Here is a 26,612-nt window from a genome sequence, read left to right on the forward strand (position 1 = left end):
ACACAGACTATTGCTTACTCTATTTTTGTCCAGTGCAAACACGTGGTCATTCTCATGGTAAGGGTACTTCTGCTGTCTGTGGAGAGGAACAATCACTACTAAATTTGTCAGAGACAGTGATCTTATGAAGCTAATATTTTGTTCCAATCACAAAATCAGTTAGGGCCCCTGGCATATTTTATTCAGTTAGGATAATAGTAAAAAGGTTCTTCATTCTTAATTACTTCTCCAAGCCCAACAAAATAGCATTCTAGAGTGTTTATTAAAATTTGAAAGCTACTCCTCTACTGCCTAGGGAAGAAAATTATTGCTTTTTTTGTGTGAGAGGACGTGGTTATGCAGTGAATTTCTAAATCTCATTTATCTCTTGTGTAACTGGATTACAGAGGAAAATATTAGCATGAGTAATTTTTTTTTTTTTTTACTAATGTGACAACTCATTTTAAGCCTTCAGACAATAAAATAGATTTTGGTCAAAATAATAATTGGTAAAATCTATGGCTAAACCAGCCAATTAATTTGATTTACATTTATTATGAATCTGAACTGAAGATGACTATTGTCCCCAGGCAAAAAAGCCCTACCAATTTTAATTCAGCAGCCAAGTTAAAGCTGAGATCTCAGAGGCAGAAATATGCACAAAAATTATTAAATACAACATAAATGTTATAAGAACACAATAGTATATTGACCTACACCAGCAGCAAAGGAAGCAGAGAGAATTGCAGAAATGCCACCATATCCATGACACTTACGGAGCTGATCCAGAGACAGACAGATTTGCTGGAGACGCCAAGACAATTTCTTTTATTTCAAGTAGGATTGTTTCTACATTAAATAATCTTTTTAGTTATTTTTAATGTTTTGGTACATTTTCTAGCATCTCTGATCTAATATATGTGGTGCATACATGTGTTAATGGCATCTAAATGCTCATACCACTTAAGTATCATTCAGCATGTCTTCATTTACTGTGCATTTCTCTCCTGCCACAATTTTACACTTAGTTTCATAAAAATACTATGTTCTACTTCCATTTCTTCTTTAATAACACTACACACTTTTCACAGGAAAGATTACTCTATTAGCATGGTTGTAGTGAAAATGTACATCATGTTTAGAAAATGTATGAGTTACAGCTGTGCCTCATTCTTTTTTTTATGTGAGGCTTCAGTTAACTTCAGCAAGTAACTTCATCTCCAGTGCTTCAGATTCAAATTCTTCTGACGGGCCCATCTCCAATAGATCCCAGGAATGGTACCATGAGTGAGATTGCACTCAGTCTCCTGATTGGCATAAGCACTTTCCAGGTGTCCTTAAAGTGAAGGGACATCAGCCAAGTGGGAAATGATGGCAGTGATACTAAGATGGCAGTCTTTGCCAGTTAGTAGCCAGCTACTTCATAATGTATGATGTTGCTCCACGTACAGGTTTCTTTCAGCAGAAGGGATAAGAAAAAAACTCCAAATCACTAGTAGCTGCTGTGTAAAAATATTGCTTTTGACTTCAGCAGCTGTAGATTTAAAGGCACCCACAATGACAACTTTTCAGACAGATAGGAACAACTTTTTGTGGATAAGGTGCCCAGAATTAATTGTTTTGGGTTTTTTTCCTACACTTATTTCAATTGTAGTAGCTAAATCAGAGATATGTTTTGCATAATGGAAAAGCAAAAGAGATTAACTCTATGTTGTCTTTGCCTGTTGAAAAATGTTGTCAAGTCCCATTTTAAGGAGTCTTTAAAAAACCTGGAAATATGACTTTGAAGGAATACTTTCCTTTTGTATAAGCTAAAAATGCCTCTGATACTTGCAAAGGAAGGTTTAAGAACCTTAACATCTAGGTCATGACCATTTTTGCTTATATCTTCAGATGAATATGAGCTGGTAACTTAATTTGCAGTTTTCCAAGAGAGATACATGTAACTAGTTTTTCTAATATAAATATTTTCAACTACTCAAGAAGTCTGTAGTTGTGGGGGGTTTTTTGTGATCATGTTTTATAGCACGCAGCAACATTGAATCATGTTTTAGAAGCAAATGATTTTTCAGGATTCTTCCTGCAGTGTTTGACCAGAGAAGCCTCATTTCTACACCAAATTCAGCTCAGGTAAGTGGCTGCAATTCTGTTGGTATCCAGTATATCGTCAAATTCTGCAACGTTTTAGGATGTGTAGGATGTAAGGTGTAGGACAACACCTTAAAAAGCTCTCCACCATACCTAGCCAGAATTGCATTCTCTTATCAGAATATAATTTTAAAATAAGTGGAAGAAATAAATCACATTAAGATGTGTTTTAATTCCAGACGAATTAAAAGGAATCTGCTTGCTATGCTATTTTGTCTTACTCTTTGACAAAAATAAAGCTTTCCTATTCCTACAGTAGATTTTATATAGATTGCTTTTCTCTCTACTTAGTCAATCTGCCTGTAAGTTTCTGAAAAGCCAAAAAGAATATAAAAAGAAATTACTGCAGATCACTTACCACACGCTATAGTGTAATATAAACTTAGATTTCCACCTGGTGAAGTTGGGCAAGGTCAATATTTGAAAAGAATTGCATTTGGTTATTTCCAAATAAAGAGGAAAACTCTATATATGGCCCTTTTATTAAAAATGGGTAGGAAATAAACTGTTTCTATCACGATGGAGTTGTTTATGTATGCAGTGATAGGAAAAATTGAAAAATTTCCTAAACTTTTTAAGAGATAATGATGCTCTACAAATATGATAAGAATTTTACTATAAATGAGACAGTATGTACAAAAATGTTTTTAGAAATTACACCTAAAAGGGGGAAGAAAGTCTTTCTCACCAGCTGGATCAAAATGTGAAGTTGATGTAAACACTTTGAAAATATGAAATATGTCTCTCGAGTCAGTATTTTTTCTGCTCTTTTAAAATATACCAAACGTATTCTCAATTAACAGATTTTTACCTCAAACCTAACTAGGTTCTCTTTTCTATCATGCTTGACAGGCACCTAAAGATAAGAGTGCTTATCAGGCCGCCTCCTGGTACATGGTCCAGACAAAGGTAATAAAGTTAGTAAGGTAACAAGGACTGAAAGATAATAACAATAAAAGAGAAATTCTTGGGATGGCAAAGTCTGTGTCATCTTTATTAAGTCTGTGTGCCAGTGATTTATGAAAAGACAGAACCCTTTTTGCTGTATAAAAACTCCCAGAGAGAAGGGGGCGAAGAGGTGGTTCTCTCTTTTCCCTCTTCCCCCCCTTCTCTCTCGCCACTTCGGCTTCAGCTATGGGACAGCAACAGCAGAGGAAAGGAAAAGCGGAGAACATCAACCAAGCAGGAATGGCAGATCGTACGCCCCCCACTCCAGGCAGAGGCCAGGGCCGACGGACAGTGATGAAACTTAATTGCTCTCTTGCTCTTTCCTTTTCTAAACAACTCTCTCCCCAAAGTGACTAATTTATGTAAATTCTCTCCTCTTGTAAACTTGTTTTTTCCTTTTAAAGAGGGTGTAATTGTCTCCTTTCTCTAAAATAAATCTTTGTAATTTGCTTAAATCATAAAGCCTGTTATTTTTCTAAATTCGGGTGACGTCTATGAGTAGTGGCTGATTTTTTCCTCACAATCAAAATATAAAATAATAGCTCGGATCATAACAGAAGTACTCTCTAAAATTTGCAGATAGCAGCAGCGAGCTGAAATTCGAGCATTTTGTGATGAGTTTTTTAAGAATAAGACAAATACAAGCATATTTTTTATATAGAAACCATTTTCTCTGTTGTTACTTACCTGAAATCTGGTCACTGTAACGATTTTGCTTCTATGATATATTTGCACGTTTTGTGCTCTTGGAATAGTAGATGCTTGATAATGTCTTTACCTTTATTATCACATTCCCCTTATATTTAGTAGAAATTTATCATGAATAAAGGTAGCCAGAACCATGTCATATTCAGGAACAGTGCTGTAGCTAGCAACTATCCTTCAGAGATCAATTATGATCCCTTTTTAAAGACTGCAAGTCAACTCCTAAGGGAGGCAGTGTACAAACAGCCATGGCTAATCAAATAAAAGCAGAGAAAAAAAATAAATAAAAACCTTTCCCTCCCCGCCTGTAGCATGGTCCCCTGTGCCAACAGCCATGGTGGGTTTAATCTAGGGACTGGAATAGCTACTGTAATAAAGCTCGAGAAGGAACATCAGAGAACAGACATGATCTTTATAAAGCTGCATCTCCAACAGGCTTTTTGTAAGTAATTGTGTAAGACCACATAATTTTGATTGAAAAATTTTTAATAAAAAATAACCGGAGTTAGAGCTACTGTGAGAACTGGAACAGAGCATCCCAGAATGATTCAGTGACCTAGCTCAGGAAAGGACACAACCTCTTCAAAGTGAGCTAACTTAAAAACTCTAATAGACAATAAAATACTATTTCTAAAAAAGCTGAAGGAGTGTTAAGCTGATCTGTAGACCATTTTAAATTTCCACAGAAAATGTAAAATAAAACTTGGTACCAGTTTGCCTGTAAGACTGCTGGAGTCAGTTTTCTGAATACATTAAAATTCTCCAAACTGTACTGTTTGGTTCTTTGCAGAATAAAAATGGTGATTCATTCAAGGGCTCTACTGATGGTGCACGTTTCATATCTAGGATTTAAGGAGGTTATGAATACTAGCAGGATCCTGAGAATGAACTAGGCCCTTTTATTTAATCTGAGACCTTTAATTACTATTTTTAGCATAGCCTATTAAGGCTTAGTTTAACTTTGTACTTTTAAACATTAATAAATAAACTCTTCGTGTTTTCAACACAACTAATTTCAGAGTGACACAGTGCTATCAGCCTTGGTAGTGCCAAGACAAAAACCAAGTACACCCATCTCTTCTGAACTGTCCACACATAATGCTCCATTACTTGCAGACTGCCATGAAATGGAAATGGATTCAGTTATAATAAAGTGCAAGAAAGTGATACCCTGAATTTCAACATCTGTACTGAGAAGAGCAGTTTGGTTTCTTGCCTTGCGCTTGGTCTTTGTTGTTTTTTGGTTTTGTTTTGTTCGTTTTTGTCAAAAGAAGCAGGATTAGCATGTGCAGTAAGAAGGACAGGCATTTAATATTGCTGTTTATTTCTTTTTAAAAATTAAACAATTATCAACATATTATTCCAGCAACATGCTACTAAGCACCCTATACATTCATTTCTTCAGAAAATTCTAACTAGATCTTGGCAGGGATAAACTAAGTAAGAATTACTGATTTTAATAGTACCAACCAGTTGAGAAGAAATCCTCCCATGAATCTGACATGATGTACATGTGAACTACATCCATACTTAATACTGTGTTGTCTTAAATACCTTTTGAAATATATTTAGATCTCTATTTGAAACAGTTTTGTGTATGCTTTTTCATCTTATTCAGAACAGTATGATTAAAATTTCCATGGGCATTAAAGGGAGTTTCAACTAGAGTTTCATGAGGCAGGCTTTAAAATAGTTCCTGAACCAGTTCTTCCACAGAGTTCTTGATTAAAATCTACATACTTTCAATAACTATTTTCAGCACTGTAAATTACGTGCCCTCCAAAATGTTTTAATCAAAACCGTTTTAATTAAAACTATATTGACAGCCTGAATATGCAAAGTCAAACCACAGGACACTAAAAACTTTTTGAGATTTGTCTGTGTATCTACAAATAAAACTTCCCTCAAACATCCCACGGAGCAGAAATAAATGTGGTAGCAATTAAAAGCTATTCAGCTGTCAGATTCAAGGTCACACTTCTATTATTCAGTCATTTTTACTTCTAGCAAAATCAGCCTCTTACAGGCATGTGTGTTTTTGCATGTTGTTTCCTAAATTGTTTAGAAGCACACTCTAATATTCTCTATTTTACACTGCTGTGCTTTTTTATTTATTCATCTGTACCAGTTTTTATCTGAAAATTATTGTTCAATTTATACAAATCACCCATGATTTAAACTGCATGATTACATTTCATGTAATCTCACAATTTCATTGGGTAATTAAATTATTCTCTACAGCTTTTTTATCAAAAAAAAGCAATATACAATTAATAAATCCCTGTAGGATTCCCCCTCCCCTCCTCACAAGACTTGACAATACATATTTAAATACACTGGACCATATCCTTGGGCATGTCTGATGAGCTGTGCAGAACTCAGACACACATCCAAAATGGCTCAAAGCTCACCTTTCATGAATGGCTGGATCTTATTTCAGGACTATATCCTCATCACAGAGAGAGGAAAAAGAAAGACTGAATGTCTAAATTACATCAGCTGTAGAGATGTAGCAGACCTTCATGCAGAAGGAAAGCCCAAGAGTATGCCCTCTTAAATTCTCCAGTATTTACTGTGGTATTTTAGGAATGCGTATGGAGAGGGCATATGGAATTCCATCTATAGCACCAGAGGACTATTCTTAAAATCCTCTCTGGGCAAAGTACACTGAATTTAGGGTCAGCTTAGGACTGGAATTTTGAGCAGCTACACCATTCTAGAAGATGTAGCTCAGATCATTATAGTGCAAATGTAACCACCTTTATAGATGCCTTCTGGTAATATTATGGTGTTTTATTCTCACCAGAGGTACAGTTTGTTAATGAGGCATGGTACACTGTACTCAGTTATGCATCTAGGCACCCTCTTTCATTGCTCAGCCATGCGGTTTTCAGAAAACATTTTAAAAATAACATTTCCTTTAATAATATTAAAAGTAGAGGATATGATATTTCTTCAGTAAATTAATAAGGTACAGTATAAACTGATTTTTTTCCAAAGTAATTTCAGTTTAAAATGGGCTGAAAAAAGTTAATATTTAATGATAATTTTGGAACAGTAGCTAGTTCACAAACATCTTGTTCGTAATACAAAAACTGTCTGTGACAAAAAAACCCAACTGTGTCTTCCAGCAATTTACAAACAATATTTTAGATGTCACCATCACTTAGAAGTTCTGTTGAGGATTCCCTGCACCAATAGAACACTGTCCTATTGGTGATCAACATTCATCTTCTTTATACAATGAAGCAGGGTATCTTTTTCCATTTGGACCTCGGCAAGTGCCATTTTGGCTTTGGCTAGTTCCTGTTTGAGACACTCGTTTTCTTCAATAAGCTGCAATGATCAGGTTGGAAAAGAGATTTATTAGTATTCCTGCATGCTGTCAACTTTTTCCACTATGGTAATTTTTACCTTACCATTTGCTCACATCCATTGCTGACTGCAGGTTTGTTGGGGCTGAGTCAGTTGCAATGAATGCAGAGCAGGGATAGAGCTGATGCAGTTAATTCAAAAGGCAAGATACCAAATATTTTAGTTCTACCATTTCCATTCTGGAATGGAGTGGAAATGACACTAGGTTCAGCGCTCTAGGAATAGATTCTTACCCAGTGAAAAAAACAGCCAAATTGATGTGCGACTGCTGCCATCATCAATTTAAAATTCAAGTATGACTGATACCTTAAGGAAGTGTCTGATTAAGAGTCTTGTATTTTGTCTTTGCCAGATGTGATGTGCAGAGATGAGAGAGATGGGGAGAAGGGAGGTTGGTCCCTCAGAACTCCCTCAGATGAAAAGGAGAAGAGCTTGTCTGCAGTGTGTTATTGCTCTCTTTAGAAAGCAGTATTGCATTATTTTGTATGCTTAAGTATTGACTCACACTGTAATATCTGTAATTCTATTTTCCATCTCAAACGGTTTTTCTCAGTAGAAGTAGTCCCCGAAGCCCACCCCCAGATAATCTCACAATTATGATGATTAATGATTGTAACATAATTGGAGAGGGGAAGTCAAAAGGAATTCTTAATACCTGGTTTTTAAGGAATTCAGCTGAATCTCTGCTTGATTTAGAAGGTCTGGGAATTTCACAAGCAGTTTGTGTGGCTTGGTCCTGTGTTTTATGCCCAACAGGTCCACTTGCCTGCTGCAATGCACTACTTGAATTCTTCATCTTTGACACATCATTTACTCTTTGATTATCTATGTGAGAGAAAGATACTTAAGACTAGTGCTCAGATTTTTTTTGGTTGTCTTTTTAAAGTTTGATTCACATCAGCACAAAATAAAAACCAAACAAATATAACTTGTAATATTAAATAAATTTACATTCAACTCCCAGAACAAATTTAATTTAAAAATTAATTAAAATTCATACACCCTTTTGAAGGAAGAGAGAAGGGAAAGCAGAGATAAGAAGAAGGAACATGTGGCTTCCAGTTTGAAGAAAATGATCGTATTTTTCATCCTGCCCAGTACCATCACCACAGAATATGCACTCTGGAAAATTTTGAGAACTGTTAAAATTGCTATTAATATACTGTCTCCTGGTCCAAATCAGATCTGAAGACTGCATTTACATTTGAAGACATGTCGAGATAAACCTGCAGGATCAAGTTTTTAAATTAGAAAATAACTGAGTTGGCAATGAAGACACTTTCTAACGTTTACAACTGAAGTGCACTATAACATCTATTAAACCAGACCACTGTATACCAAGGAAAAATTGAGGGTCATGGTTCTTTGTAGCCTAGAAAATTCTCCCTTTTTTTTTTAACTTCTTTTTTAAACATTTCCTTCAAAAACATTTTCAGTTCAATAGCCCCTACTCCCATCACACGTGTAGAGAATGAAAAAAGAATGACTGCAGCTATATAATCACTGTAGTGAAGACAGCATTAGACCTATGCCTTTGAAGTCACTGTACCTGAGGAGCCCATTATAAGAATAGGAATCAAAGCATTTCAGCAAAAAAGCGGAAAAGATGTGATCTGAAAAATCTTAAAACTATGTATTTTCTCACTAAATTTCTAAATGTTTAGTATAAAAAGATGACCAAAATGCATTAAACATCTTTAAACACTCAAACAAGGTATTAGACATAATGTGGATAAATTGAAATGCAAGCAAATCATGGCTCAGCATAATACCTCAGAGAAGTCTGGTCCCTCTGTGCTATACCTTCCCATCAGGAAGCTGAAGTGGGCATTAAGGTCACTCTGCAGCCTCCTCTTCCTCGAGTCATACAACACATAGCATACTGTTGGCTTAATATATTCAGGACCTGAATGAAAGGGTGGGTGCACCCTCTGTGATTTTGTGAATAATACCCAATTGAAGGGTCAGCAACTGACACACTGAGGGGCAAGGCTGTTTTACTCAGGAATATGGATAGGCTGGAAAAGTGGGATGATTGCAGCCTCATGAAATTCAGCTGAAACCACCATGAAGTGCTGCAGGCAGAGTAACTTAACTTCTTGATCCACTACAGGTGGGGGACCAAACAGAAAGCAACATTGCAGAAAATGCCCTGTAGGCCTTGGTCAACAAGATCTATCATGAGTCAGCAGGGAGCTCTCTCAGTAAAGACCAGATACATACAGACTGTACTTGGTACTGCCAGCAGAGGACTGCCAAGAAAATTATGTCCAGGAGTACATGAGATCTTTATCAATGATATAGACAAAGGGATCAAGTGCAGTTTCAGTAAGTCTGCGAATGACACCAAGCTGGAAAAAACTGCTGGTCTTCCTCAGGGCAGGAAGGCTCAACAGAGAGACCTGAACAGTCTGGATCAATGGGCCAAGCCCAGTTTCATGAGGCTGAACAAGGCCAAGTGCCAGATTCTGCATTTGGGTCACAACAACCCCACGCAATGCTACAGACTTGGGGAAGTGGCAGGAAAAGCTGCCTGGGAGAAAAGGACTTGGGGGTTTTGATTGACAGCTGGCTGAATATGAGCCAACAGTGTGCCCAGGTGGCCAAGAAAGCCAACAGCATCCTGGCTTCTATCAGAAAAAGCATGGCCAACAAGATTGTCCCCTTGTCCTCAGCACTGGTGAGGCTGCACCTCAAATACTGTGTTTGGTTTTGGGTGCCTCACTACAAGAAGGACATTGAGGTGCTGGAACATGTCCAAAGAAGGGCAATGAAGCTGGTGAAGGGTCTAGAGCACAAGTCTTATGAGACGAAACTGAGAGAACTCAAGCTGCTTAACCCTGGTGAAAAAGAAGCTGAGGGGAGATTGTATTGCTCTCTGGAGCTACCTGAATGGAGATTGCAGTGAGGTGGGCATCACTCTCTTTTCCCAGGCAGCAAGTTACAGGATGAGAAGAAATGACCTCAAACTGTGACAAGGGGATGTTTAGATTGAATATTAGAAAAAATGTATTTACTGAAAGGGTTGTCAGGCACTAGAGCAGGCTGCCCAGGGAAGTGGTTGAGTTACCACCCCTGAAGCTGTATCCAAATGTGTAGATGTGGTGCTTACAAACATGATTTGGCAGTGCTGGGTTAATGGCTGGACTCAATCTTAAATGTCATTTCCATCCTAAGTGATTCTATGTACAAATGAGGGGCTCAGGGAGATGCACTTGCCAAATCTGAGGATGAAAAGACTATGGGGTAATTTTGATGCTGCCTGTGCATACCTAATGGAAAGGGTACAGAGAAGATGGGCCAGATTTCCCTGAGGTGCTTGGTAATTGCTCAATCACCTCTCTCTTAAGGGAGCAGGACAGGAGGCAATAGACACAAGCTGCAACAAATGAGATTCCAATAAGACATTACCAAAAAAATTAACCATAAGGGTAATCAAACACTAGGATAGATCACTTAGGGCAGCCTTCTAGATGCTCAAAACTTGACTGGAGAGGGCATTGAGCACCCTGGTCTAATCTGCCCTTGCTTTAAGTAAGGAGTAGAACCACATGACCACTTCTTGCAAACTAGATTACTCTTATTCTCTGACTATCTGTGAAAGACAACAATAAAATTAAAGCTCTGAATGTACTGTATTGTTTTGAGTATTTAGTATTTGTTGATAAATGCAGAAAAAAAAATTGTTTCCATATGTTTTCATGAAAAGTATAAAATTAAACCACTGTTCAAAATACAAATCTCAGTGTAATCCCAGCCAGGAGCTGCCAGGACATGACCATAACATGCAGGATTGGAAACTACTACTTGTACTTCTCAAATAGGCTTTTCTTTTTTAGTGTTCCCTATTACTACCCATAACACAAAAACACAAAGGCAACAGGTAGCCACTTTGGTAATCTGTAAAAAAAGACAATTTTTTTTGTTTGATCAATCAATCAGAGGTAACTCAGATTTATCACAATGAAGCGGTATGTACTGATGAAGCATATCCTGATGGGGTTAAAATGCCTATTTTTATATCTCTCTGATTGATTCAGCTGGGAGTTGTTATCACAGCCAATAGTCTATTCTTCAAGGGAATTCTCCTCTATGTGACTACCCTTAGAATTAAGGTATATGGCAATGCAACTTACACAAATTATCATTGTTTATCTTTTAATTATTAGCCACATGTCTGCATACAGCAAAAAAAACCCCAGTATTTATAATAATTAGTTTATAATATTAAAGATATCAAGGTGCAAGAACATACAAACCTCTAATTAGAAAAGACCCATCATCATTTCTTTCTATCCAGAGCATGTCAATATGCAGCTTAATAGGTACCAGCTCAGATGCTTTGAGATTTTCACATGGGCTGTCATCCTAAAGATAGAAATATTAAAAAATAAGTTTACCAAGAAATCAAAATAAGTAATCAATATGTTCAATTAAACATAAGTGGATTTAATGAAACTCGAAAGGCAACATTACAGAGTAGAACTTTCTAATGGGATCTCCACTATATTCTGCTGTATTTTTTTTTCACAGGGAGCATATTAAAGGCCCAAATTTATCTCTGGAGTAAGTCTGCTGAACTCGATATATAAAGTCTGACTAAAAGAATTCAAAGTAGTTTTACAGATATCTCAATAAAATTATATCCCAACGTAAAGTTATTCTTTAGCTCAGGAGCTCTCCGAGTCACAGATAAGAAGTCTGCACTAGATAGTATCTGATTTTCCCTCCAACTATTTAAAGATTGAATGGTTACAGAAAACATTCTTGAGTTTCTGATTTTGTCTTTTCAGGTCTTAGCCTGGGATGACACCAGCTGCAATTCAGTTACATTATGGCACTCAACAGAAGAGAAGCTTCCCAGATAAATTCTTCTGGGGCCTCATCAGGAACTGCTATCAAGCAGAGTAAGACAGCCATTATAATCAGATACTATACATATCAACATTAAACATGCAGCAGTAAAGCTGTTCAGATGTAACTGGCAAAGTTTCTTGAAACAGCACTGAGACTGCAGCAGAGAATGCAAAAACTAAAATAACTTTTCTTATATTCTTTCACACACACACCCCCCAAACACAGTGTCAAGTCTCATACAGAAGAAACAGAATATACTGCATGCAGCACAAATCTGAAACATATCCTCTCACTCTTTATTACCCATTAGCTCTATAGAAATTACTCATCTGTATGTCATACTGCAGTTTGTCAACCATCATGAGTAACTTCTCTGTGTCTTGTGTGCACTGCTGAGTGAGCAGTGCCTTCATTGCCAAAACTGTTATTGCCAGTTCATTAATGACTATCCCCCACCTCAAACAGCTGCTTTTTTCAGGAACATTTTGCTTAGGTCTGCATTCTTGACAAGAAACCAACACCAGTCTGTCTTTAATGACTGTATGTGAAGATTTTTTGAATCTGGGCATTCACATTTGTGATATGTTGAAAACTTGAGCGACAGATCCACAGCTCTAACAGAAAGTGCTTGTGCTACTCCTGTAGCAAAAATGGCCCTAAAGGGTGCTAAAGTATCCTCAGAGGATTCAAAATCTGCATCAAGGAGGGAGGAATAGTGATGCACTTTGAGTAGAACATGCAGAGATAAACAATTGCCCTTTTGTTAAAGAATTATCTTAGCAGAATTAAGGTCTTAGCCCCATTATGCAGAACTGGAGCTGTTATTCTAGTCCTCACTTTGTTTGACATTTATATTGGTATTTTCAAACATTTCTGAAGCAATGTTATAATTCTCCTATATTTTTCTTTTTCTGTTGTGTTCCTTCCCCCCATCCAGAAAAGAAGAAGTGTCCTTGTCTTTATATTCAATGGTTGTGTAGCTCAGAACTCACCACCTCCTTTAAATGTCTAAAAGAAAATTCTGCCCTACGAGACTTGACCAGGAGTGTCCTCTTAATGTTACTATTCTAAGCTATCGTAGTGAGAAAAGCTTGCATTATTTAGTATCAGTTTATATGTAGGGCAGAACATGAAATCTGGGTTCTAAGGAACAGTATTCCAGTAGCTTGAACTGCAATTCTCATCACCTTTTTCCTTGTTTTGTACTGAACTTTCATTGCAAGATCTGCCCTCTAAGTAGGAGAGAGAGTCAAACTCCAAATACTGTGTTTTGTAATTAGAAAACCATTACTAAGCTAAGTAAACAAAAATTCAACCAGAAAAGCCAGACTGTGCCTTTAGGGACTTGGAATACCACACCCATAAAACTCCCAGACACTGTCACTCTACAAAAGAGGCTAGCAGAGGAAGAATAAAATATAAAATATTAATTTATATAAATAGCTTGGTCATGCAGAGAATTCCCCCCTCGGCACACCACAGAGCTAACCAAATATATGGATTTTAAATTGTTTTAGTATTATCTAAAGACCTTCCAGAGTATGATAGCAGTCTCTTTGAAGTTCACTGTAACCTAATTAGTAGTTTATCATCAAAGAAACAAGAACACAATTTCTTTAGAGCAGACAAATAGTTCATTGTTAACATACTTTTAAATTAATCTGTGCATTAGAAAGTTTTATCTTCATAGGCATCACTTCTGCAACAGTTTCATCTTCTAGAAAATGCTGAATGTTTGTGAGGGAAGATGTTAGAAATTCAGCACTGAAGTTCTCTACGTGACACTGAAGAAAACCATTTTTTACAGCCAGAAGAGAATGCATGATAGCACTAGGCCCACTTTCCCATCTCAAACTAATCTCAGGTGATGAATTTACTGGTCCAGGCAGAGATTTACATTCAGAACCTGTTGAAAAAGGAAAACAATTTTGCATTAAAATTTTGCAATCTACCAAAAAGCAATTACAATGCAAGTACTTCGAACTGGTTTTCCAAGAGTACTTTAGAAGTATTACCCATGAATTACAGCACTGCCAATGCAGAACTTCAAAGCAAATTTCTAAGTGGATCACTTCAAAATACTAAAGAGAATCAAGCAGTACATACAAGGACTTGTACCTCACTGTGACAACTGAAAAGTACAGTATTATCGTGTGCAAAATGTCTTGGTGATGGAAAAACAATAATTTTGCATACATTTCCACTAACCCATTCAGTTTTAATTCAGAAAAACATTTAAGTCAGTTCACTCTCTCAGGAGAGATTGTTACACTATCTTTAACTAGCAAGGACAACTGCAACATTCAACTAAATAGTTCTAAAAATCAAATCAATGATTTAAGGTAACCAAATACTGGGAAGGAGGGTGGGATGAGGATGGCCAGTATCAACTTGATATACAAAGAGGGCTCATCACCAGAAATAGTTACCTGATGGGATTCACCTACAGACTTATCTGTAAAATATGTAAAAAACATTTTCAAAATAATTGACAATAGTTACCTTCAGAAGCAAATATTGAAACTTAAATAATATATGAAATTGAAGTAACTTAAGTAAAATCAACTTATTATGTCAATTTATATTAGTAGAGCATCTAACTGCTAAGCAAATTTCAGCTAATTGAAACAAAACAAAAAATTCTTCTTGGTTTAAACTGATTCCTTCAAAAAATTCCAGTGTTTAAAAGCTTAGAAAACGAGGGGGGGGGTGGAGGAGGGGAGGTGGTAAAAGTTAAATTTAAGTTCCTTTGTCTATTTCTGTTTCTTTAGTAACAGTCTTTCTCCTCTCCCCACATTACTGACATGCAGTTTGTTGTGATCTCCACTACTTGATTTCTGCTTGTGCATATATGAGCAACTAGAAGAACATGCACAGGAAATCTTCTAGCAACCCTCTAAAACCTACAATGAGATTATAAAGACAGAGCCAGGCTCTTCACAGTGGTGCTCATCAGAAGGTTAAGAGGCAACAAGTCAAACTGCAACAGAAGAGGTTCAAACTGAATGTAAGGGATGAAGAAAATTAAGCAGTGGTGCAGGCTTCTCAGAAAGACTGTGCAGCCTCTGCTCTTGGAGGTCCTCTCTGAGACCTGGTGGGATAAAGCCTTGAGCAACCCAGCCTGATTTCAGAGTTGACCGTGCTCTGAGAACAGGACTGGACCACAGAAATTTTAAGACAGTGTCCATTACTCTAACCTCAACTACCCTGTGATCCTATGAAGTGCAGGTGTCCTCTGTGATGTCTTCTTTTCTGCTTACTGTATAACATTAAGTAGTAATGCATACTGCAATAAATGCATTCTATTTACCTATTTCAGAGACAACCTACTTTAAATAACTTACAGGTACTGCAAAATTAAAATAAAATATGCTGGCAGGCTGCAAGTTACATTGCTTCTCTTCAGCAAAGCTTATCCTGAATGCCTGTACAGACGGGAAACTCATACTTTATTATATAATTAGTGCTCCCTCTGAAATTACACATCTGGTTTACAAGGTACTTGGTTAAAATTCCAAGGCATCAATGCTGATAGCACTACATTTGTGAGACACAAACTTTTTGATACATAAAGTCTCTACAGAGACACTCAGGTATCCTGATAAAGAAAATACATTTGTGTCACATGAACATACTTTTAGAAGGTATCAGTAATATATTGCTAATTGCTACTGCAATGTTATAACAACTATTCCCAGCATCCAGTATTTAAGGATTCAGGTTCTTGAATATACTCTAAACCGGATAATGCACGGATCAAAACTGTAGAAACGAGATGACAGTTCATTTAGTCATACTGACATTATGCAGGGTCAGACTCATTAAAAAACTTTAAAATTAGCTTTCAGTGAATAAAATCTATGCAAATTAGGCAATGTCCATGCTGAAGTTACAGCAGTTTCCCATTGGTATCTCAAAGGTCTCCACAACAACCCCTTTAGCATTCTCACCAATTCTTGTTCCCAAGATCAGTATCTCTAAATCCTTAAAGGCTTTTCAAGGTAGGATCATGCAGCTTTCTGTATGGGCAGACATAGATTTTCTGTGGTTGCCAAGCTGCAGAAGTGCGCTATGCATTTAGCCCAGTCACTGGCCAGAGACAAACCCAGAGCAATGGTCAAGTCACAGCAATGGCTGGATACCAGTCCCAACAAGTTCTCTGCTGGAACCTAGGAGGAATTCCTATTTGCTTTTAGGAAGCACAGGTAGGGGAATTTCGCATACTGCTTAAGAGAAGCTGAATAGGCAATGTATTTTTTTTCAGAACTAAAGACAAGATCACTCTGAGATGCCTTTGGAACTTTCAGTAGTGGCTTACAAAGGGCTTAATAAGAACCTACCAGAAGACAAAGGTCATTGGGGCAAACCCAGCTTTGGCTCAGGTTCCTAATAAATGGAGAAGTGCACAACATCCCTAGTGGGGATGGACAACGTGCTTCCTCTGAGAGGGAGTCAAATTAAAGAAAACAAATGCATGCAATGCCCATGGGTATCAACTATAACTAAACATGCAATTTCCAAGAAAAGAGCTGCAGAAGACTACTGAGAAGGTTTTGATCAGACAGGAGGAATTGTGTGTTTGTTTCTTTTTTGCATACGTCTACTTTTAAAAAGAAAAAAAAAAAGAGGGGTGAGAAGAAGAATTAACTTTCTATATGCATCAAAACATGCAGGCTAGTCAAGTTCCAGATGAAGTGCAGTCAAGACAGATTGCACAAAGAAAGCTACTGAAAGAGGCAGAAACTTGATTCAGGTAATACTGCCCCAGCCTGAATGTAATAGAGGTCTGAAAACTGTAATTTCAAGTTTTAGTACAGCATGCAACAGACATTGCCTAGAGCAACAACAGCCCAGCAAAGCAACGAATTTACCTTCCTATCTGTAAGTTAATTGGGTTCCTTTTGCTGTATGGTGCTCAGTTCTCATGGATGACCTAGCACAGCAGGAGAGGCAGGTCATGGGAACGTATCTATTGGCACTAGAGTCCAGGTAGAGAAACATATTATTGATCTGGGTTGACAAAGACCAATGGTAAGAACTGTAAATGACCATGAGAATCTTCAGCCTGATATGAACCTGAACCTCTCCTTTTGCTGCTTCTGTGGAAGAGTTTTCCACAACACTTGCAGCCATGACTCCATCTTTTAATCTTTCCAGTGTTTAAGAAGTGATAGATGTCATATATTTCACAAACAAAAAAAAAAAAAAAAACAAAAAAAACCCAAACTAAAGAAAAACACCAAACAAAAGGCAGCACACTGCAAGTAACAGGTACCTTTTGTGGCCCTAGTCCAGACAGAAGAAAATTAGCAACCAGCAGTCTTTGAGAGGAAGGGCAACTCCCCAGATGGAAGAACAATGACCACTCTGTCCAATGAGTCTCTGCAATTGGTTTGGGAAACTTTGTTTCCCTCAAGGATCTATAACCTTCCCTGAAATACAGAGAAAGAAATAAGGAGTATGTACCCTGAATATTTCCAGATCAGAAAAGTGTGTTTATATCATTGCTGGAAGAACCCACCAAAATATAGAAAAACACCAACAGAAAATACCACACATTCGGTCTCAGCCATTAAGTCAACCAGGGATCTGCAAGGGACACTGTTAAGAAAGATAGAGTAAAACTGGCATCAAACAACCTGGAAAGTGCTATGAACTGCTGTTTCCTTCTCCTCCAAGCGTGGCAAGGTCTTGGTAAAAGCATTGTCTTACTGAGAGCACCTCTGCCATACTCCACCCCTGCTTTTGTTACTGCTGCCAGAAAAGATCTGATAGAGGCACTGTCCTGCAGCCAGCCCTGCACAGCTGCCACAGTGTCCTCAAATCTATTCCAGCTAGCAGGAACACTTTTCCCTTTCTAGACCTACTGCATTAACACTATAGCCGCTTTTATACGGTTATTTTTATTCAGAACACCTTTGTAGACTGCAATTGTGACTGGATTATTCATAGCTTTGCATGGTTCCTCAGTTTACTGGTTACAGTTGTTAATTCTGCACTTAGTAAGTTTTACTAAATGTTTTAGAAGGGGTGCTTTTACTGGAAAATTTTCTTACCATTTTGGCCATTGGTTCTTTTAGTTATATTTGTTTATAACAAATATTTACAAGTATTTACTTATGTAAATTATTTCTTTATGATGTAATTCTCAAGCTTTCCCAACTGTAATCCACTGGAATTATTACTTTTTTTAAACTGTTCTACATTTAAACTTAGTTCTACATTGGGAGATGGGGAGCAGCAGTGGCTGCAAACGATTCCTCACTAAGTATAGAGCATGGTACTACAGTGGAGAGAAGATCAGTGGAGAAAAGGAAAGATGCACATTACAGGAAGGGAGCAAACACAGATGTACAAAAAACTGGTGTTGGCCCACCCATCCAGATACCTACCAGAAAAAGAAAGATAGATATATGATGTGGAAGTATGTGGAGATTCATAGAATCACAGAATGGTTTTCATTGCAAGGGACCTTAAAGATCATCTAGGTATGGACACCTCCCACTAGACCAGGTTGCTCAAAGCTCTATCCAACCTGGCCTTGAACACTTCCAGGAATGAGGCAATCCAGTTTGAAGTGATTCCAATCACATTATAATCCTTTCTCCATAAAATAATGAGTGCAAAAGCCTCTCATCAGCAGCTGAACCAGAGGAAGCAGGTTCCAGTGTTCGAGCCGCATGAGAGCAGGAAGGAGGCATGTTTTTACTATTTACTCCCTCTTGCTTTTACAGAGGATATGACAGAAAAACAGAAATAAGTCTGCATGCTGTAAGGACTGAAGATAAGCCAGAAGTCTTCTCTGCTGGACCTCCCTCTTGCCTTCAGGTGCCTAAATGCAATTTCAACATTGTGCAACAGCTGCTCAAGCAGCAGCTGCTGGCAACTGCTCAGCTTAGCAGTAAATGGGCTCTTTAGCCAAGGCATCAGAGGCTGTAGCACCAAGCACCAACTTCCTGAAGAAAATCCACACTGCTGCAAGGCTGGAAATAAGTGGCAGCCAAGAGCTGCAATAGCTGTTTCCAGGGAAAGTAGATGAACCAAGAAGCAGGAAGAAGGTCCACCATGGATCTGCCCAAAAATCCCTACAGCACAGAGCTGGCATCCAACAACCCCTGTGGAGGGCTGGCAGAGTGGACCAAAGCAATCTGTGACATGAATTGGCAAGCCAATACATCCTACCAAGGAAAAAACCTCACAGTATGTGAACCAGGCTTTCTGGTTGGGAATATATATGTACTGATGCCCAAGACAACTTTGACAATACACTGGTTGATCTAGTTGTGTAAATATCTGGCATGAAACTACACCCTGCGGTCCTATCAAGCTTTAAAAAAAGCTACAAAGGGGCTGTCCTTGAAGCTCATCTTTCCTGAACCACTCAATTTTTAACTTTTCTTAAATCACAAATTCTAAACCTGTTTAAACCATGAGTTTTAATTTAAAAAGCTCTTCAAACCATGGTACATTTAAGCAAAGTACTATTGGAGCAAGAAAGGAGTTCCACCTTCATAAAACAGTAACATAATGTAAAACAACTTATTTGATTTTTAAAAAAGCAAACTAGTATTGCACTGAATTCTGGTGACATTTTTAACCAACACTATCATAAACAGTTCAATTTTTATTTGTTTTTCTTCCAATGTATGGCAATTGGGAAAGAAATCAGAGTACATATTCTAAAACAGCATAAAAAGGCTTCAGTAGTACTAGCATAAAACTGGGTTTGTGCTCAAACACAAATACAGTCTTTTTATTTACTTACAACAAATGTTTCCAACTGCAGTTTCACAACACTGAGACCTCATTGTTAGTTCTTACCCACAGTTCTGTTGCAAAGATGGTGTCGAACACTGATATTTCCCAACTGATTTGGTATCACTTGGTTGACCTGTAGGCATATTTCTGTGTCTTCACCTCTAATGTCAATTTCACCATTAACACCAAATATTTGGAAAACTACAACAGACATCTGTCAACAAAATCAAGATAAAATAACATGAAATTATAAACTGAATTTACAGTGGTTATTTTTTTGTAAGATCTGCCTAAGCCTTTTCCCCCATGAGAAGAAAAGAATCTTTGTATCCCTCACCCCTGCTCACAAAAAACCACAAGGTTTTCTTATTGCTTTTTCTTTCTTTTCATACCCATTGGCTTGACAATGGGTTCCTTGATTGTCTGCCTGAAGACAAATATTGAGAATGCTGCAAGTGCTAAGGAAACATCTCCATGTAAGAGATGCCAGAATTATGGTGCTTTCTTTTATCTATACTTGATAATGTTTAAAAGCTCATTTCAAATATCATGTTCAATAGAGCATAAAAGAGCATGATATTAAAGAATATTGCTAGGTACTAAAGCAGAAATATTTCCTGACATTTTGAAGTGGCCTCCTTCATTTATCAATTGTGGCTATAGAGGAGATAACAAGGACAGTGAATGGTCAGTGTAACCTGGATTATAAACTTCTTTTGTATTTAATATAAGTACACGAGATCTACAGGTTTACATAATGCACTAACAAAAGCTTTCATAACTACTTTAAAAGTCACCTCTAAAAGCTTTAATTTTAGCTCCATTTTAAGGTTTATAATGGAATTCAATATTACCATTTCTTCAGTAGTCTCATGGGTATTCTCTGAAGCAGCACTCATGGCATCTGGAGATGACCCATTACAATTTTCAATCACTGTGACTCCTTCATGGACATTTTCTGATGGGCTTTGATAGTCTGTGGCTGTAATACCTTTCATATAGATATCAGAAAAAAAAAAAATTGTAAAGTTAGCATAGCAGAATCACTTCTGCATTAAGAATAAAGTCAGTGTCTGTTACTGTATGCATACATCAGCTCATTTTTAAGTTGAATGGCTTATTAAACAAATATTTATGACTAAACTGCCCAATCCAGTCCTCTTACAGAGAGTTCAAAGTTCTAGATGCTATACAAGTTAAGCAGAACATAGTGACAGCCAAAATGGCATTTTACATGCATTGTTTAAAAAATTGTGAAATGCCTTCTTCAGTCTTCCAGATCAATTAAGAACTGTACCAACAGAATGAAAAGGTTAAACACTGCAAGCCATGTAAGCTAAAGCACTGCACAGTGTGCCTTAGTGCAAATGTTTGTAGATTTATGATTAGAAAAATAAGCTATATGTTTATTTTTGTTAGTGATCATGGCACTGTTTGCTTGACATCTAGAAAGCATGCAGACTTAACTTACAGTTAAACAATGTTTAACAAGCTAAAATGACAGAGTTTATTTTAAAAACGGAAAGTATGTTTTATGGTATAGTCCCACATAATAACATGCAGGAATACTCCTACAATCCAAATACAAACCAGGTTTGTGTATGAAGCATTCTTCTCACTATTCCTCTAGTCTGAAAAGAAATGCTACAGAAAAAAAGTCTCCCTTTATCCAAAGTAGAACTTATCAGAAAACAGTTACCAATAAAGTCCCCTATTTGTATTTCACATTAGAAAATTATTTAATCAGTTTTGCTGAGAGCTACTAGATCATTACAATTGCATAAGTCCACACTACTAGAGACTTTATAGACATAATTACCATATGCCTGAATTCCTCCCTTAAATTAGGAGCAGTCATGCACAAATGAGCAAAAATTGCAGAAATACCTGCTGTTAAGAGAGACAATAGCTAGGAACTTCTCTGTAAGGAGTAAGCTGCAAGGACACTACCAAATCTATCTGCTGAGTAGTTAGTATGGTGAGTATTAATGAAAACCCATTTCTTTTTAATCTACACTTAAAATTAAAGCTCCCTTACCACTTGAAGTGTAACAGTAGTAGAGGCTACAAGCCTGTAAAAACTAACAGCCAAAGCAAAAGCTTTTAAGCAAAGAAGGGAACAGTTCTGCTTAATTCAGAGCTGCAACATTGCACTGCAATGATTTTATTCTCCTCAAGAGAGGAAAATTAAGTAGTTTTTAATTAAATAGCTGTATTTAAGCAACACACCTTATTTCTTTCCCTTGAAATGAAGTGCTGTGAATATACTTAATACTACTGACTGGAGAAGCTAACAGAAATAGTGCTGTAAAGTATCTGGGATTTGCTGCACTACAATCTTTTTGAGTGTTATTTTAGTGATAAACAGTATTTGCAGGTATTGCTTAAAAATCTTTTGTTAAAACTACTTACCCTTCTCCAGAAAACTTTGACTGTCACTTCCATCACTCTCTACTAAATTATCCTCTAGCATCATACTATCAATAGAGATGGTGTCTAGAGAGACTTGTGATGGACTTCTCTTCATATTCTTGTAAGAAACAGAGAATGCAGGAAGGTTGGACGGGCAGCGTTCCTTAGGCTTTGCACTTTTTAAATATAAAGACATTAGAAAACTGTTATTTCAAATTACAGGAATCACAGGGAAATAACTTCACACTCCACTAAATCAGTCAAGACATTAATAAAAAAAAACCACAATAATTCATCCTTTGGCAAGAAAAGGATGTAAGCATAGAAGCGACATGCATTCCTGTCAATATTTTTGTCAATAATTTTTTCAATACATATTGAGCAACATTTAAACTGAAAGTGTTTAAATCAATGAGATCATTTTAGCTTTCACTGAATGCTGGACACTGCATATCCTATACCTTTGTATATTTCTAAAATTTTCACCTACTTGATGTTCACTTCCATTGACCATTACTCTAAAGTATGTGGCCAAGAAGACTGATAACTATTTTCAAGTAGGAGGACAATTGATTTAGTATTAAATCTTCTATACCTTGATGAAGACTGGGATGCAAACATTCTAACTGAAGTCACTTTGTTGATTTCAAGCTCTTCAGATTCTAAGGCAGTTTCTGTTTCCAAGTCAGTGACTTGGTTAAGACAGACTTCAGCTGTACCTTCAAGTTCATTTAGCTTATTTGAGAATATGTTTTTGTCATCCTCTTTATCAATGAAAAATTCAGTAGAATCTTCTCTCTTACTTAAGATGGATGCTGAATCTCTAGGATGCAAGCTACTTTTCTCACTTAGAGGTCCACAGACCTCCTCTGAATCGCTTCTACTGAAAAGTCCACTGCTTCCTCCTTCGCTTATATCTCCCAAACCTTTATCCGATGCATCATCTGAAAATGAGAGTCCTTTCTGAAAATCCAGATTACTGTCTGATTTAAACAAAAGAGGATCTATTAGAATTCCTTTATTAACTTCAGCATTCAGAGGCTTGCAGTCATTTACATAATCAAAATTAGTAGTATCAGCTTGAACTACCTTACTGCCAGCTAATTTATTCTCTGAGGTAAGAGATTCCCCATTTCCCAAAGGGGAGAGCTCTGATGCCACTGGACTTTCTTCTTCCACAACTGGAGACTTACAAGGGTTTCCCTGAGTCACTGGATGGAGCAGTAAGGCTAGTTCTGCACTTTTCAGTAGGATCCCAATGCAGATATTTGTTTGCTCTGCAGGTTTTCCTGTCACTGCTTTGACATCATTCCTTAAGTTTTCCAGGAGCAACACAAGGGACTCATGGAGAAACAGCAGAAAAAGATACTGGTAATGATTGATCTGCATGCTTACATGTTTTTGAATGTGGACAAGAACATGTACATCTGCATCAGAAGCACTTTCAGAAAGCACTCCTGAAGTGTCAGGCATTTGAATGCCATTGGCTAGGGGCTCTGACTCACTGCTGTAATATTCCTTTAAAAGTTTTTTACGTTGCAGTCTATTAGCAAGATCACTAGATTCACTCTTTGGAATGTTCAAAGCTGTCTGATTATGTGATAAAAGCTCTTTTTGTGACTTTGCATATCTTACTGGCTGGCAAATCCAAAGAGAAAGTGGGAATGAGTCCACAAAGCTTATTGGTCGGCCTTTCCCACTTTTTGTTCCTTCATAATCTATCCAAAATTGGGAAAAATGCAAGGCCCAAACATCAGTAGATGCGGATGCCTTCAATGCATATTTATTCAATTTGGGGATGACATAACCTTTATAAACATCATGCATTTTAGTATCTTGTTCATGAGCATGTCTCTGGAAAATTGGATGCAAAAGATTAAAATTCTTCTGGGACTTAGGAAAAGCAGTGAAAGTTCTACTGAAAAATTCACAGTCTTTGAAGTTCTGAAACAAAGCTTCCAGATCAGAGTGTCTGCAGTTTGGGGAGTATCTTGTATTTGTAGCAATCATCTCTGAACTTTGAATGGAAAGTGCCCGGGGTTGATCTTTATGAATTTCAGGTTTGTTTTCAGATGGAATGATGATCTGCAAGAGAAAAATATGGTTTTTCTAGTTATGAATGTGTAGATTAAGAAACAAAAAAATAGCAATGACATCTAAAATAAAGGAATATAATTACAGATTTGTGAGACCTCACGTATACTATCATAGAACAGGCACAAATCAGGCTCACAGATCATCTTTGTTTTCTCTAACTTTTAAGAAGAATGCTGTGGAACCTAAAACTTTGTACAAAAAAGCTAAGGGGCTCAGGCTTTTCTTGTCTGAAGGATTCAGACTTAGGCCAGCTATATTAGGCTGAAGTGCCTCAATTCTTCAACTCAGAAATAGCTTGGCAGAAAGTTTCTTCAACCATTCCAAGTATTTACAGCTTCAAACACAAAATTATAATTCTCTGGTTTTCAATCTGATTTCTTAAATAGGATTTTTAACTACACTGAGTAGTACTGCATTTTATTTCTGTGGTAAGATACAAGGAAACAATTCAATGTGATAACACAGCTAATATTCTTAACATTGCAGAATATGTATTTTGTGACAATTAACTGGGCATCATAATACTTTTTCCAACATAAAAACATACTCCAGCTCCTAAAACCAGTGTATTGGATTTAACTTAACTTGTATATCTTTAGTTCAACTTCTAAAGGAAATATATACACATATGCTAAATTGTTCATCTGAAGTTGCTAACATGGACCTTGGCCATACTAGTTTCGGTATCAGTGATAACTACCTTCTGTCACAACATCTCCATGCTGTATCTAGAAAGATCAGAGTAGGACACTTAAAAGATGGGGGTGATGAAGCTTCTTGATGTAAATAAAGAGACTCAGAAAAAATTAAACAAATATGTAACTATGTAATAATTAACTAGATCAAATGTGAACATCAAGTACACCAATAATAAAAAAACCATCATTTGCTAAACTAAAACCAGTTTAGTGGTTTTAAGTTAAGACAGAGATGAAATAATTAAGATTAATGAAGGTTGAGAGATTTCAGAGTACTTTTATCTTCTCTTATTTTAGTAGGCTATTCATATATGGTAATATAATATTAGCAGTCTGTATTTGTAGTTGCCTGGTTGATAGGTCTCACTAATTGTTTTCATTCAGTACAAGCCATGTCCTGTTAAAGATCCATTAAATATATATCAAGAATATTACAAAAGTAAACGATTCTCCATATACTAACTTTTTAGAACACTTGAAATCTCTCCTGTGGGCATCATCAAAAAAACTGAGTGTTTTGTTCACCTCTGAACTCTGAAAATGAATGCCCAACGAAAGTCAGGGGAGGGGGTGATAACTGGTCAATAATGCTTCTCCTCCAAAGATGACGAGACAATGACAAGGGAAACAAAAACCTAATGTTGAGTTGCATTGACAAGTGTCTGGAATTGACAAGTCTCTGGAATAAACATGAAGAGAGCCTGTGTACCTGAACTATCCAAGGGCCAGGAAACAGTGAGAATGGGTTTTAAGCAAGGAAATAAGTTTTCAGACAAACTACTTTCTTTAATTTAGGATTATCTATGAATGATCTGTTAATTTGTTTGTTCATTTATTTCTCAAGCTGCCTGGATAATAGATTTTCACAGTAAGAGCTCTTCTCAAAGACAGCATACCTTTAACATTAGTCCATCAACTCTAACATCAACGTGTTCATCTGATTTTGAATTGTCATTTAACTTGTACATAGCCATGAACTGAATAAGGCTCTGTTTCAAATCCAACACAAACTGATTTAGCCAAAGAATACTTCTCTCATCCAGGGTGAATTGCAAAGCATTCAGCTGGCCATACAAATTTGGGCATGGAACTAAAAGAAAACAAAGCAAAATCATGAGAACAAGTAAAACATGTAGGGCTTGGGTTCTGTTTTTGTTTTTTAAAACAATTACAGACTTATATTTCACCAACAGTTTATACCGGAGAACGGAATGGAAAGGAGTGGTTTATACTCACTCCTTTAGTCCCAAGAAGAATATTTTTAGGGAATACCTAAAGTGGTGCTTCTTTCTCCCACTCCAGGCAAGTAAGTGGATTTTTTAATGTAAAAGCTAATATTAGAATAGAACAAAATCTGAGGAAAGAGGAAGAATGTCCTAATTACAGAAGAAGGGCAGAACCAAGGAGATCTGCTGTCCTTAAATTCCATCCCCAAGAAATCCACTGACATATATAAAACACAGACAGCCCCATAACACATTATTAATAAAAATAACTCCAGCAGATATTCATTGCATCTTAGGAACTACTCAAACTTTGAGTTCTTCTATGTAGCCAGACAGTGTAACTCCAGAAACAATACACGTATGTTGGAGAACGAAGAATTTATGTCTCAGTACAAACGCTCTGAGTGTT

General features: G+C 36.9%; 1 protein-coding gene across 4 annotated transcripts in view; it reads right to left on the reverse strand.

The window, feature by feature from the left end:
• Nucleotides 1-5,067: 5,067 nt before the first annotated feature.
• BLTP3B (bridge-like lipid transfer protein family member 3B) overlaps nucleotides 5,068-26,612 on the reverse strand; it is a 57,512-nt gene continuing 35,967 nt past the window's right edge. For 3 of the 4 annotated variants that reach the window (XM_071767216.1, XM_071767219.1, XM_071767225.1), the window contains 9 exons: nucleotides 25,874-26,067; nucleotides 22,778-24,267; nucleotides 22,183-22,358; nucleotides 20,625-20,761; nucleotides 19,834-19,984; nucleotides 13,662-13,918; nucleotides 11,415-11,523; nucleotides 7,811-7,980; nucleotides 5,068-7,116 (listed from right to left, as the gene is read on the reverse strand). In XM_071767216.1, the coding sequence (XP_071623317.1) occupies nucleotides 6,991-7,116; nucleotides 7,811-7,980; nucleotides 11,415-11,523; nucleotides 13,662-13,918; nucleotides 19,834-19,984; nucleotides 20,625-20,761; nucleotides 22,183-22,358; nucleotides 22,778-24,267; nucleotides 25,874-26,067 (2,810 nt within the window). In that variant the 3' untranslated portion in view covers nucleotides 5,068-6,990. Of the gene's footprint in view, nucleotides 7,117-7,810; nucleotides 7,981-11,414; nucleotides 11,524-13,661; nucleotides 13,919-17,287; nucleotides 17,445-19,833; nucleotides 19,985-20,624; nucleotides 20,762-22,182; nucleotides 22,359-22,777; nucleotides 24,268-25,873; nucleotides 26,068-26,612 lie in introns of those variants that run through there. The other variant, XM_071767233.1, reaches the window with a different exon arrangement.

Source organism: Heliangelus exortis, chromosome 1 (genome assembly GCF_036169615.1).
Source record: "Heliangelus exortis chromosome 1, bHelExo1.hap1, whole genome shotgun sequence".
Lineage (NCBI taxonomy): Eukaryota > Metazoa > Chordata > Aves > Apodiformes > Trochilidae > Heliangelus > Heliangelus exortis.